Source organism: Mus musculus, chromosome 15 (genome assembly GCF_000001635.26).
Source record: "Mus musculus strain C57BL/6J chromosome 15, GRCm38.p6 C57BL/6J".
Classification (NCBI taxonomy): Eukaryota; Metazoa; Chordata; class Mammalia; order Rodentia; family Muridae; genus Mus; species Mus musculus.
In genome coordinates, this window is record NC_000081.6 from 72,586,004 (window position 1) to 72,599,830 (window position 13,827).

General features: G+C 47.4%; 1 protein-coding gene across 5 annotated transcripts in view; it reads right to left on the reverse strand.

Moving 5' to 3' along the window:
• Window positions 1-3,616: 3,616 nt before the first annotated feature.
• The window catches only part of Trappc9 (trafficking protein particle complex 9), a 471,619-nt gene continuing 461,408 nt past the window's right edge, over window positions 3,617-13,827 (reverse strand). For 4 of the 5 annotated variants that reach the window (XM_006521527.4, NM_180662.2, NM_029640.2 and 1 more), the window contains 2 exons: window positions 4,613-4,836; window positions 3,617-4,159 (listed from right to left, as the gene is read on the reverse strand). In XM_006521527.4, the coding sequence (XP_006521590.1) occupies window positions 3,992-4,159; window positions 4,613-4,836 (392 nt within the window). In that variant the 3' untranslated portion in view covers window positions 3,617-3,991. Of the gene's footprint in view, window positions 4,160-4,612; window positions 4,837-10,988; window positions 11,175-13,827 lie in introns of those variants that run through there. The other variant, XR_001781576.1, reaches the window with a different exon arrangement.

Below are 13,827 nucleotides of genomic sequence, written 5' to 3' on the forward strand. Positions count from 1 at the left end.
CTCTTATTTCCAGTTATGGGGGCTCTATTGGATTCTTTTATGAGCTATACTTTTCCTATATTGATATTCTTTTTCACTTCTCAAACCAACCACGTCCCTTTCACAGTCTCTGTCCAGTATATTCCACTGTTTGATTATTTCTTGATTTGTATCTTCTGATTCTGTTTTCCATGGATTTCACCCATAATGAATTGTTTCCCAGTGTATTTAATGGCTTTAAAAAAACGGAATTATCCTTTTTACTCATAGTGACCTTGAATCTTTAAAACAGAAATGGAGCCTCTCCGGACCCCAGGAAAGATGTGTTTGTCTTTAAGATATCTGGTACATGTGAGTGACAGATGCTAGCTGTCTCAGGGTATTCTGAAATGAGTACATAACTTAGGGCTTAAGGAAGGCACTTAGGGAACATGGCTCAGGGCTTGTATTTGTAGGAGATAGTTTGAGTTGAAGTCGAGGAAGGGCCAGGTTTCTTTCTACTGTTGAGGGATGAAAAAGGACCATTCTTACCATCATCGGGCTCCCCAGTTAGTGAAAGGAGCTTTCTATCAGCTCCCCATGAGCTAACCCTGGATTTGTCTCCTCCTCCAGTTTTGTTCCCCAGAGGAAAAAACCAGCATCTGGCAGGACACAGCTTACCTTTCTAGATTTTGTCCTCACAAATACTGGGGTCCCCTACCTCTGCCTTCTGTGCTAGAATTACAAATGGGTCCCTACATCCCCCTGGCACTTACACGGGTTCTGGTCCTCAAGCTTGCTGCTTCTGTGGCAAGGATTTTAACCACTGAATAACCTCTGAGTCATCCCCCCAGCCCTGCTCCTAGAATTCTCTCCTTATAGCAGTTTGTGATATTCATCTGCTTGTGGTGACCTTCCTAGTCAAAATCAGTAGAAGGCTTCAATAAGGCTGATTCCCTTACGTTGGTAACCTCTTTTTATCTATACTTTGTATATAGTATAAGCATTTATATAGTATATAGTATTTAAATATATATAAGCAGTTTTCTTAGTCATCTAAGGCACTTCTTCTTTTTAAGTATAGAATAGAATTTATTGAGGACACGGGGAGGGGAGTTAAGAGGGTAGTAGAGGCAGAGAAAGGCAGGGGAGGGAGGGAGACAAGAAGTAGAGGAGTAGAGGCTGGCCATGAGCATTTGGAGAGTTAAGACACTTTTTGATGGCCCCAGGGCTAGATGACTACACACTTCCACTTCTGCTTGTAGGGACTAGGGCTGCCTTGTAGAATGCCATAGTAGCAGTGGTTTTCCGGGCCAGTAGGTTCAGAAACCCCAAATGAAGCTTGAATCTTCTGAATCCATCTCTGGTCAGGTCCAGCCTGTGCTCAAATCTCAGCAGGGACAGCTCACCCCTTCCTTCTGCTGTCCCTTTTCTGTTGGAGCACTGGGGTCGCAAGGCAAGCTTTCTGCTGCGTATTAGCTAACAAATGAGCCCCTGCAAAGGACTGACGGTGCCCAGCAAGGACAAATGTTAAGTGTCCCTGGAGGAGGTGGAATTTCAGGCATGGGAGAACATGTAGATGGAATTGGAAAGAGAAGCAATAAGAGGGGGAGGGGGAGGGAACCCGTGTGCACTGAAGCCTTGCTAGCAACTCTAAAGAGATTAAACCATTCACGTCAAAGTGCTCATGGCATTAGCATCGTTATCCCTACTCAGAAAGAAAGTTGAACCTCAGAATGCAGTAGTAACCTCTCTGGGGTCATCGAGTTGACAACTGGCTGAGGTAGAATTCAGACTCTCAAACATTATCTTCCAGATCTGAGTTCTTCCTAGTGTTTGGGTGTGACCGCTATTGTCCATAGAGGAACAGGCAACATGACAGCAGCAACCCACTCAGCCACACAGGTGACTGGACATGCTTTGGCATGTCCCCTGCTTAGGCCTGGGAAGTCCCTACTGATTGCACTGGGATAAAGTAGACAGGAGGTCCAGAAAACAGCGGGGCTTTCCCAGACCTGCATTAATTCCCACATACTAACATGGCTAGAAAACCCAGCTACACATGTGCCAGCAAGGGACACCCATCCCAAAGCAATTTTCCGGATCCGTGTATTCTTATAAGAAGGCTCCCTGTATCCTCAGCCCTCCAGGCCTCCCTGTCTTGACTCCAACCATCTCTTCTGGCAGGGTAGAGGGGAGAAACTTGGGCAACACAGTCATTCTGTGGGTGGTTTTGCAAGACCCATGGTTTATTTCTATTCCTCCTCCAAGTGGGCCACCTTGCCCTTTGGGTTCTCTTTCTACTGACATCCAATAGATCCTCTGAGAATGAGCATTTGGAATTACTGGGACCAATCATGAACACGCTTCTCCTTGGAATCAAACTGAGCCATGTCCTCATCATCCTTCCCAGCCTGCAGTGGCAACTCTGTCTGTCTGTATTGCGTCTGTCAACATCATACAACGCTTTTTTAGAAGAAAGCATGACATCACTGAAGTTCCTCCTGGTCCTTGCTCTCAGAGCTTCACTTACAACTCGGCATGATGGCAGTCTAAGGTAGGTATGTACTCTTCCATCCGTCAAGCATGTTTATGCACGAGTATTCTGGGGGACAGGACATGCAGATTGTGAGGAGCTGTTGATGTGAATGGAGTTGACTATGACCCACCCCCAGCTCTGTGAGCTGCTTTGCATAACAGTGTATTTCAGGGGCCTAGCTGTATTAACAAGGCCACCCTGCTTTGAATTCTTAGAGAGGAGGGCCAAAGGACTTCTCCCGGGTCTCCCCCTGCTGGCATAGGCAAACCTTCTGGCGTTGTTTCCCCTGAATTGAGATTGAAGAGGAGATTATGTCTACTGGGCATCACATGGCCCCAGACCAGCATAGTGCAATGTTCCCTCCCTACCTGGGTGATAGTAGGCAACTATGGGTAGCATCCAAGAGACACACTCTCTAGGTATGGGGCTGAGAGGTAGAGTCAGGTCATGAGAAAGGTCCCCTGCCCTGGCTCAGAGGGCTCCTGAGTCCCATATGCTGCCCCCCCCCAGATGTCTGGGTGGCCTCAGCTATTTCCCGTGACTTTACACACACACACACATACACCCAAGAATGTCCCCTCATCTCCATGCCTGCCTTGGGGTTTGGCATGTGTTAAAATGAACACTTAGACCCAGGGGCCTCAGAGAAGACAAGGGCTGCTCACATAGCAGGGCTCCACATGCTTTAGGCTACAGGGCAGGTGGCCCAAGGTGAACCTTGAAGTAGGTAGAGTTTATAAGTCAAGGCTAAGGTGAGCATGGCCTGGCAGTGGGGCCGCCACACCACAGCACCCCACCCCTGCTAGAACTTCAGTGCAGTTTTCAAAGGGCTGGGATCAAGGCTGAAACAGAGTAGGTTTCACCACTGGGCAACCTGGGGTGACAAGAAGCTTGCAGAGACATAGGTGGCTTAAGCACCGCTGAGGGAGAGGCCGATGCACCTTAAGTGTTACGGAGGTGACCTGGTATTCCTGGCTATCTCGAAGACAGATGCAGCCTGCCCTTCCAGCCATGGGACCCGTGAACCTGATGCCTCGCCTGGCAGGGTGTGGCTGGGTGGGTTTGGTTTTAACACTATCCCCCTCTCCCACTACCCCACAGTCTGAAATCAACACAGTGTGAGGTAAGCAAGGCAGGCCTTTATTGGAGAATGTGGCAACATAAATACACAGACTTGGAGACCAGAACACAGAGGCAGGGAACACCCTGATGCCTGCTCACCCTGCTCACCCACACTGTCTCCCTCCTTGCTTGGGTTGCCAGTGACATTTGCAGGGGTGAGCCAGACCTCAGGAGACACAAGGGGAGATGGCAGATCAGAAAGGCTCCTCTGCAGTGCTGGCCATCCAGGGCCGCCCAGGCTGGCACTGGATATGAGGTCGCTCAGCATAATAGGCCAGAAGCAAAGCAGGGGGGAGCCTTGGGGTGACTTCTGGGAGGGAGGAGGAGTGCTGGCTATGGCATATGGAGGACATGGCCTTCGGGATGAGGGGCTCAGGCCTGTGCCCCGAGGGCCCTCACATGCACGCTGGGTAAGCAAACCCAGGAGGGTGGCAGCTCCTTGCTCTTGCAGTCCTCGTGGAACCGGATGTTGAGGAAGAAGTCACCTGTGTAGAGGAAGAGGAGGGCCCCAAGGCAGGTGGATTGGCCTGATGGTTGTACCTGGAGTGGGAAAGAGGAAGAGGTGTCATACTGGATCCATAGCACCACCCCCAAAGCTACTAGGAGAGCCTTGAACTTGCCTGGCACTGGTAATGTGAGAGGGGTGCGAAACACTGTCCCTGCTCCACCCAGAGCCTTTTTGCCACGCTTCCTTAGACGAGGGGCTGCATGTCTGAGAACCCATTTCTATCTTTGAAAGGTGCCACCACTATTTCTCCCCCTGAAGTGCCTGGGTTTAGTGAGGTTGGGAGTAAAGGCAGTAGCGTGTGTAGTGGCTGGGCACGAGTGTCTGAACCGAGCTCTAGGGCTGATAGATTCCTCTGGGGCTGGGTATCACAGTGACCACTGTAGTGAGGTGCTGTGGGTATGTGCAGGCAGGAACAGCATTGCCATTGTGCTATAGGTGGCCACTGTGGATTAGACATGGAGGACTATGCCCCAGCTCACACTCACCGTGTCAAGGTAGAAGGTACTGGAACCCACAAAGGAGATGACATCATGCAGGTCATAGTTGTGCACACCGTTCTGGTGGTCCTGGAAAGGGACCACGGTGAGGGCAAAGGGCCCCACACTTCGGGGACTCCTGTTAGTCAGCCGCACCTCCAAGCGCACGGGGTCACCGACCTGGCAGGCAGCTGCCACCTCACAGTCACATGGCTGCCCATCCACTAGCACATCTGCAAGAGATGAAAGACTATCAGAGGGAGCCAGCCTGCCTCCCACCTCCTTGCTCTGGGCCAGAGCACTGGGGACACACGGGAGTGACTTGATCCTGTTTTCCTGAAAATGGTTTGGCAGAGACAGGCACAGCAGAAGAGCTGTCACCTAAAGGCTGTCCGTTCAAGAGGAGCCCACATCTGTTGTGTTCCTCCTGGACATTCCAGCCACTGCCCTTCTGGAGAGTGCTCTCCAGCTATGCCTTCCTCTCCAGAGGAGGGGCATCTGGGAACAATGACAACACTCTGAAAATGCCATGCTCTCAAACTTTTCCGGGAGCGGATGCATCTCCTGCCTGCCTCCTGTGATTGCTGCTCCCTGGACTGCATGCCCATCCTCCATCTACAGGTGAGCTGGAGCGGAAACCCCTCAGCAGATTCCTTCACCCTAACACTGTCTGCCAGGCATAGTGACGAGGGGCATGGCTCTGTGGAGGGGACGTTTATTATAATCTAGCAAGGAAAAAGTGAAGTGATTCACATTGAGACTCTACCTAGTTCAAGGGGGCTGGTCGCAGGCCCGGGGTAAGTGGAAAGGGACACTTCTTCTTTAATCTACATTCTTCAGGCTATTATTTGTCTCTAAGAGTCTGGTGTAGCTGCACAAGACCATCTGGCCTGAATCTGACCAGGCTAGGCTCTGTAGTGGTTCAAGGTCCCTGGCCATTGGTCTATCTGTAATCCCCATGTGATGCTGTGGGCAATGGTGTGGAGAGCTGTGTATGTAGGCCCAGTTTCTCCACGTGGCATGGGGCTTCACATACAAAGATAACCAGCAGGCCTCCACCCCCTTTTCTACCCCACACAGGGTCTTCATAACTATCTCCTGGTCAGTAATCCCCACCAGATGCAGCTGGAGCTTCTTGAAAGAATTGGGGGTGAGGGAGAGAGGAGGGCTCAGCAGAGGCTGGTCCCTTTAAGGGAGCCATGACTATATGCAAACCAGTGAAGGGTGACTGCCTCGTTAGAGCTCTTTCATTTTTGATTTTGGGTTTTTTTTTTGGGGGGGGGTGTTATTTTTCTCTGCAGAGGACTGTGTAGGCTGCCAGGGCATCCAGGGCATGGCTGTGGCTCATTGTCCAGTCTTCCCTGATTTGCCTGTTAATCATTTTTCTTCCCAACTCTGCACAGCCCAAGGTAGGCCAGCTGGGATCTTGGCCTTACCTCTACTCTATAGTGCCAGGAGAGATCCCTCTACATACCCAGCCTTCTACCTGGCTTGAGTGTCCATGCTTCCTGGGATCGGGATGAAGGAAAGGCTTGTGCCCAGTTGTAACTAGTAGCCTCCTTCCAGCACCCTAGCACACCACCACACAGAAGGCAGGAGACTCCCCAGAAGGACTACCCACTCTCCACCCTGGCTCAGAGTAACGACCATCCCATGGCTCACTCTTGCTGCCAACTGTATGACTCTTAAGCAGCCACCACTACCCTTCCCCCTCAGCCCATAGTTCTTACAGTGGTCACATACACAGCATGTAGGAACAAGGAATTCTGCACCTTCCTTGATATTGACTGGGGGAAAAAAAGCAACCTTCCATGATGGGCTGGCAGGAGAAAGGAGGCCCTTTTCTTTGGCACCCATATTAGGTAATGGCTGGAGACCTGCGACCCTGTCAGCACTAAATCTGCTTCCTGGGCTGAGATCAGGGCTCACAGTGTCCCAGCCTGGCAAACCAAGAAGCAGGGCATCTTTTATCCCCCACTGAACCAGGCTGTGGGGAAAAGCAGAGACCCAGGGTATGACTGGCTCTGGGACACGCAAGCTCTGCTGTGAGGGAGGTAAGTTGATCCCCCAGGGCTTACTGCACCTGGAGCCTCCCCAATACCTCCTAAGTCGGCTCTACCCTTTCAGGCCAGACTTCAGCAGACTGAGCAGATGGCCTGGAGGGGGCCCATGACCCACACCTGTGGCTGTAACCATAGTGTGAGGGAGGATGGGGACAACTCTGGGGCTGCAGTAGAGACATCTGGACATAGGACCCTGTCTGTGTTGTACTTTCTTCTAGGTTAGCCAAAAACTTCCTGTGGCCCTGAACCACAGTTTGTGGTATGGCCTTCTGATCCTAGGGCTGGCCCCATCCCTTGAAGACATGCCCCCTCCTGTGAATGAGGCTGCCAGGCTAGCAATGACCAGCTGACGAAGGGTTCCTGTTTGACAGTACTCCTCCCAGAGGGGCTGGGATGTGAACAATCAGTGCAGCTGAGTGCCCGACTCAAACCCTGGCCCCATGATTTCTAGCCACACGCTGAAATTTTTTACATCTTAACCTACCCAACCCCAACAGTAACATGATGGGACTGGAGACACAACCTAGAAATGCCTTTCAAGTAGAGGATTGGGAGCCGACCACATGTTTCCACTGTGGTTCTACCCCGACAGTGGCTGGTGGGCATGAGAATACAGAATCTAATTGCTTCTTGGATTGATGTGCCTTTTTTTCCTCAAAGCATTAGATGGACCATAGACCACTGTCCCCTCCTGCCTAGACCTGTAGCTTTTCATGTCCAATAGCATCTGAAGTCACAGACTTCAAATCCTCTGGCCCAGAACACCAACTACTGCTGCTTCGACACTAATGCTATGGCATAATGCTGGCTCTGCAGAAACCAGGTCTATGAGTGGAAGACATCCAGAGACCTGGGGTCTAGTGGGATCCATCCTGAAGGCCCTGAGAGACAGGAAAGTGAGTGGGCCTAGGCAGTTCTGTGGCCTGAAAGAACAGGAGGCAGGTATATGGTGCCTAGGCAGAAGACTCTAAGCTGGTCCAAGGTTCTGCCTGGTGCTCTATGTGTCTTATGTGGTCCCAAGTCCTCATGTCTTCCTAAGAGGATAGGAAGCAGCATGGGCCAGGCAAGTCAAAGACTATTTGAGAAAGCCAAGAGCAAAGCCACAGGGGAGTTCAAGGCAATGTGCGCATAGGAGTCACAGCGTCACCCAGCAAGGCCAGCTAGACACAATCCTGAGGGCTCTAGATGTTCACGGTACTCTAAGTTTAAAGCTGTCTTTCCCATCTGGTCTGCATGGACTGGGTGAGTATAGATGCTGGACAACAGGGGAACCAATGCTCCAGCCAATCCCCTGAACCAGACTCCTAACCTCAAACACCCACAGACCCAGAACTGCATGGTGATCAAGAATGGACTAGTGTTTTCCTGCCCAGCTAGCTCCACCTCCCACCGCCCCAATAAGCTCATCCCTCTGGTAACACAGAGCTCCAATAGCCAGAACTTGGCAGGATTATTTTTCATCCATGGCTATAGACCCTGGGGAGCCTCTTAGCCCTGCCTCACCCACACCTCCCTCTCTTGCCTCTGGTGCCCTGGAAAGCAGAGGACTACTAAATATAGTTCAGGAGCAAAAGCCACCTTTGGGATAAAAAGCTTGTTTTCAGGAAGAAGGCAGAGACAGGCAAGGACAGCTGGGGCACCAATGCTCCAGACTGCAAGCTCACTCCTATGACGGGATGGACCTTAACTTTAACAGCCAGAGCGGATCCAGAGGAGCGCAGCTTTGAAATGGGTCAAGGAGAAGCGTCATCCTGTAGGTGAGGTAAAAGGCAGGAAGGGAAATAAAAAAGCCCAAGGGGAGTTGATAGGAAGACTCACTAAGGTGTCTCAGAGGGAATCGGCAGCAGATTTAGCATAAAATCCCCTCATTTCTAATCATCCAGGACAAACTGCTCCGTGTTCCCAGAAGCCAGTGGGGCTGATGGTTAGGTGCCTAGCCAGTGAAATGCACTGATTTCCTTCTTTACCAATAAGAGCCAAGTAGCTGGACTTTTCACTTTGACTGCTAAGAAGCTCCGAATCAGGCATGTTGGTGCCCAGTGGTTGTAATTTAGTTCCCATAGACCCAACCCCCACCGTAGTCTTCACATACACACCCAGACTTCTCTAAATACATCCATATAATCACTCCTCCATGGCCTGCCCAACTGCCAATTCCTCTGGCCTGGGTGTTTTAGGCAGAGTGACGGTCTGACTCCAAAAAGCCAATGGTACTGGTTCTTGGGGAAGTGATGTCATTATGCTGCCATTCCTACATCCACACCCTGGGGCTCTTGGCCTCTTTCAGAGTGCTGAAGTCTGAGGCAGGTCCAGATGTGGAGGGGTGGCAGGAAGGACAGGAAGATCCAGGCAGCTGACTCCAAACTCCTGAAAGCACAAGCTTGCAGTGACCTGATCAAGACCAGACAGTGGCTTGTTGTCCCTGCCAGGGCCTGTGCTCTGTGGAGTTAGTGCCATATACTCCATCCACCAAATGGCATGTGTGTTTAACAATTATTGAGGTCGCTAATTAGTTCATAAACCAGAATGCCTCTCCTTGGCATTGGAGGCTGCTCAGGACCCACATGTGTAATTACCCTCAAGTCGAGAACAGCTCCTAAGGAGCTGCTGCCTCTCCTGGGGAAATAATTTACTTTTACAACTTTTCATTAAAGATTAAAGGGAATTAAATTAAAATTAAGGCAAATTGGAGTTCAAGAGGAGGGCTGTGTGTGCACAGTCCTTTCTCAGAGGCTCTCTGGCCTCATCCTGGCCAATGAATTCTAGGGAGTACATGTTGAGCTCTGAAAGGTCAGGGTTCCACAGCTCAAAACCTCTGGCTACCCACAACCCAGTGCCCATACTGGTTGGGGAGTGTGGTTTACTGCCTCCAACAATACTATAGATACCCATCACCAGTACCCCCATGAAGCCACACTGCAGATGCAGGATAGGACTCTATTATGTGGGTGATAGTCTGCAGCAGAGGCAGAGCCAAGAATGTCCCTTCACATCCCTAGAAGACGAAGGCCCTTTCCCTGATGTTCATTCCATGAGATAGGGTCTCATGTATCCAAGGCTGACCTTGAACTTGTTATCCCACAGTAGATGACCTTCAACTTCTGATCCTCCTACTGGGATTATAGGCAAGTACTGCCATGCCTTGTTTAAGTGGAACTGGGGATCAGATCCAGGACCTCACACACGCTAGGGAAATACTCTACCAACCAACTCTGACCTTCCTCATTCCTTCTTCTGAAAATGAGAAGGGTAGTTCTTCCCACATACTCTTCTAAAGTATAAAGCCGAACTGGCACCTCCACTACTAGCCAGAGAACTTGGACTCCTCCCCATCCCATGCTACCCAGCCTGGTCTGGCACCATAGACCTTGTACAAGGGCCCCACCTAGCAAGTATGTTAGAGTTTCACTTGTGGGCACCCTTCTAAATCTAGTCCAGAATGCACGCTCACTGCCCTGGCACAGTCTGCTAGGACTCACCCACACCACCCCTAACCTCCATATATACGTGTGTGTATGTATGTATGTATATCCAACTTTCAAGATGAAACTGTCTCACACACCCTGGTTGGCTCTTATATCCTCTATCTGCTGTGCCCATATCAGAAACAGACCTAACAAAAGTCCACAGGCCTAGGTACTCTCACAAAGATCAAGACAGTATCCCCCACCCCCCATCCCAAACCTATCAGACCTATTGAAATGTTCTCCAGCAACAGTTACTTAGATGAACCCCCAGGACACAGAATTTGAAAGAGCAATCAAAAACTTCATCAAAGAATTCAAGGAGATTAAATACCTGAGTGAAGCCTAAGAAATACATAAGGCTGACTGAAATGATGATCTAGGATTTGAGAACAGCATTCAATAAGGAGACAGAAAGATTAGAGATAATTCAACTTGAAATACACCTGCAACTGGAAACGTCTAACTGAACTAGAAAACTTACAAGTTGAATGAACCAAGTAGAAGACGGAGTACTAAGACTTGGAGATAAAGTAGAGTAAATTAGACAGTACAAGCAAAGGGCATGAAAAGATAAAACATACAGAAAATGAATGTGAAAAGGGAAAACCTTTGAGGTTATAGGCATAGATGAGGGAGAAGAATCCCAGGCTAGTGGCATAGACCAGATATCCAGTAAGGTCACAGAAGGAAACCTGCCCCAAATAATGAAAGACATACCCATACAGATAGTAGAAGTAATAGGACTCCAAACAGACAAAAGGAGAAAAGGAGATTTAGTTGAAATACTAAATATACAAAGAAAGGATTGAAAGCTAAAAGAAAAAACAAACAAGCAAATCCACAAGTCATACTCACCAGAACAACCACTAAGATTTCTCAATGTAAACTTTGAAAGCCAGAAGGGGCTGAAGTGATGCACTCCAAATTCTATAAGATAATGGCTGCCAACCTTGACTGGAGTCCTCAAAAGAGCATTACATGTTCCAAGCTGCTCAAAGTGTTCATAATCCAGCAGACAAAACAGGGCAGCGAGACTTTACACTAAAGAGAGGGGTAAGCATAGCTATGAGACTACAGAAAGGAAAAGAAGGAAGCGGTAATCGACACAAGGAACAGCTGAGCATACAACAAGACCAATGACTGGGATCGACACAACTTTCAATTACAACTTTAAACATGAATGGCCTCAACTCTCCAATCAAAACCGGCTTACTGAATTAAAACAATCCTTTTTCTTTTCTTATTTACAAGACATTCAATACAGCTTTAAAAAATAGGCATCATTTTAAAGGGAAAGGATGGAAAGGGTGCTTCCAATGGGACCAGGAAGCAAGCAAGTGCTGCTATTCTACTAGCTAACAGAATATACTTTAAACTGCAAGTAATCAAAGGGTAGGAAGAAGGCTACTTCATTCTAATCAAGGGCACAATCAACCAAGGAGGCATTGCAATTGTGGTGGCTTGAAGAAGAATGGTGTCCATGGGCTCATAGGTTTGATGCTTAGTCATCAGGGAGTGGCACGACCTGGAATCAATTAAGGCTGTTGTGGCCTTGTGGGACAAGGTGTGGGCTTGGAAGTTTCAAAGCTTAAGCCAGCCCCAGTGTTTCTCTCTTCCTGCTGCTTCAGATCTCAACCTCTCCAGCACCATGTCTGCCTGCATGCAGCCATGCTCCCTGACATTATGATAACAGACTAAACCACTGATACTGTAACCAAGCCCCAATGAAATGATTTTCTTTATAAGGGTTTCCATGGTTATGGTATCTCTTCACAGCAATCTCTTCACTGACTAAGACAATACTACTAAACATGTATGCATTAAACTCTGTGGAACCCAATTTCATAAAAAGTGTAATCCTTTAATCAATCCTTTAATAGTAGGTGATTTCAATACCTCACTTTATCCAATTGAGAAGCTGTCCAGACAAAAGATAGAGAAACATCAGAATTAAATATACCTATTAGGTAGTTACAAGAAGATTTTACTCAAACACCAATATAAACATCCTGCTGAGCACTGCAGAAAAATTTCTCTACAACAGAGGACATCCTAGGACACACACATACACACAAATTCAGAAACCCTTAACTCTATGTGTCCTGTTGGATATAATGCAATAAAACTTGAAACAGCAAACAAATCTCTAATATTGTACACAGACTCATAAACAGCACGTTACTGAATGGTGCACGGGTCAAAGAAATCCAGAAAAAAATTAATGGAAGTAAAAGAAAATGAAAGCAACACAGCTCTGGGATCCATTGAAAGCAGTCATACAAGGGAAACTTAGGTCTCTGAGCACTACACTGAAAAAAAAAAAATCAGAAAGAGGACGAATAAATGTCTTAATGATGCAACTCAAGAATCTGGAAATCCAAAAAGAAGCCAAACCCAAATCCACCAAGAAATAAGAAAAAAAATCTGAGCAGATGTTAATGAAAGAGAAGCAAAATCATACAAAACACAATCAATGAATTTAAGAGCTTATTTTTGGAGAAGATAAAGAAGAGCAACAAATCCCTGACCTAACTAGCCAAAAGGAAAAAGAGATGCCCAAATTAATAGAATGAGAAATAGACAATAAACAGAAGGGGGGATTTCCAAACTCGATGACGACAGTATTATTCTAATATCAAATCAGGTAAATACACAAACACACATACAGGCAGAATTCTAGAGGCCATTATCGCTGATGGACATACATGTATAAATTCTTGATAAAATACTTGCAAGCCAAACACAGGCACATAGAAAAATATTATATACTCTTATCAAGTTGTCTTTATCCTGGAGATACAGAGATGGTTCAAAGACATTAAAGAAAAGACAGCATCACCAACAAGTGATGCTTGGGAAACTGATGTGCACATGAGGCATGAAATTAGTCCTGTATCTATCTCCTCCCACAAAATGGATCAAATGTGAAGCCTGAAACACTGGAGCTGCTATAAGAAAATATAGACAGACGCAGGTAAAGGAAGGATTTTATGAACAAGACTGTATTTGCCCAGGAATAACTTGTCAACAGTTGACAAGCAGGACTTCATTAAAACTAAAAAGCTTCTAAACAGAGTGAAGAGGAAGCCCATAGAAGAATCTTTTCCAGCTATGTGCCTTGCAAAGGATTAACATCCACTATACATAAAAAGTCAAAAACCAACCCATTAAAACATCAGCTACAGAGGAAATGAAAATGTTCATCAGCCTTAGGAATTTGGGGATTTCAAATCAAAACAACTTTGAGATTTCATCTCACCACAGTCAGAATGGCAAAGATCAACAAAACAATGACCAATACATGCTGAAGGGGAGCCCTTTCTCACTGTTGGTGGGATTGCAAACTCTGAAGCCACTCTGAAGACAATCAAAATGCTAAACATAAAATCTACCATATGACCCAGTTATACCGCTTTTCTCAACATCCTACTTCACAATTACTTGCTTAGCCACGTTCATCGCTGCTCTATTCACAACAGTAAGGAAATTAAAACAATCTAAATGTGCTTCTACTGACGAGTGGATAATGAAAATGTTACACACATGCACTATGTAAAACTATTTAACTCTAAAGAAAAATGGAATCAATCATGAACTTTGTAGGCAAGTGGATGGACTAGAAAAGACCATATTGGGTGTGGTTATCCAGGTCCAGAAAGACAAAGCTCACATTTTTTTTTATATTCATGGTTCC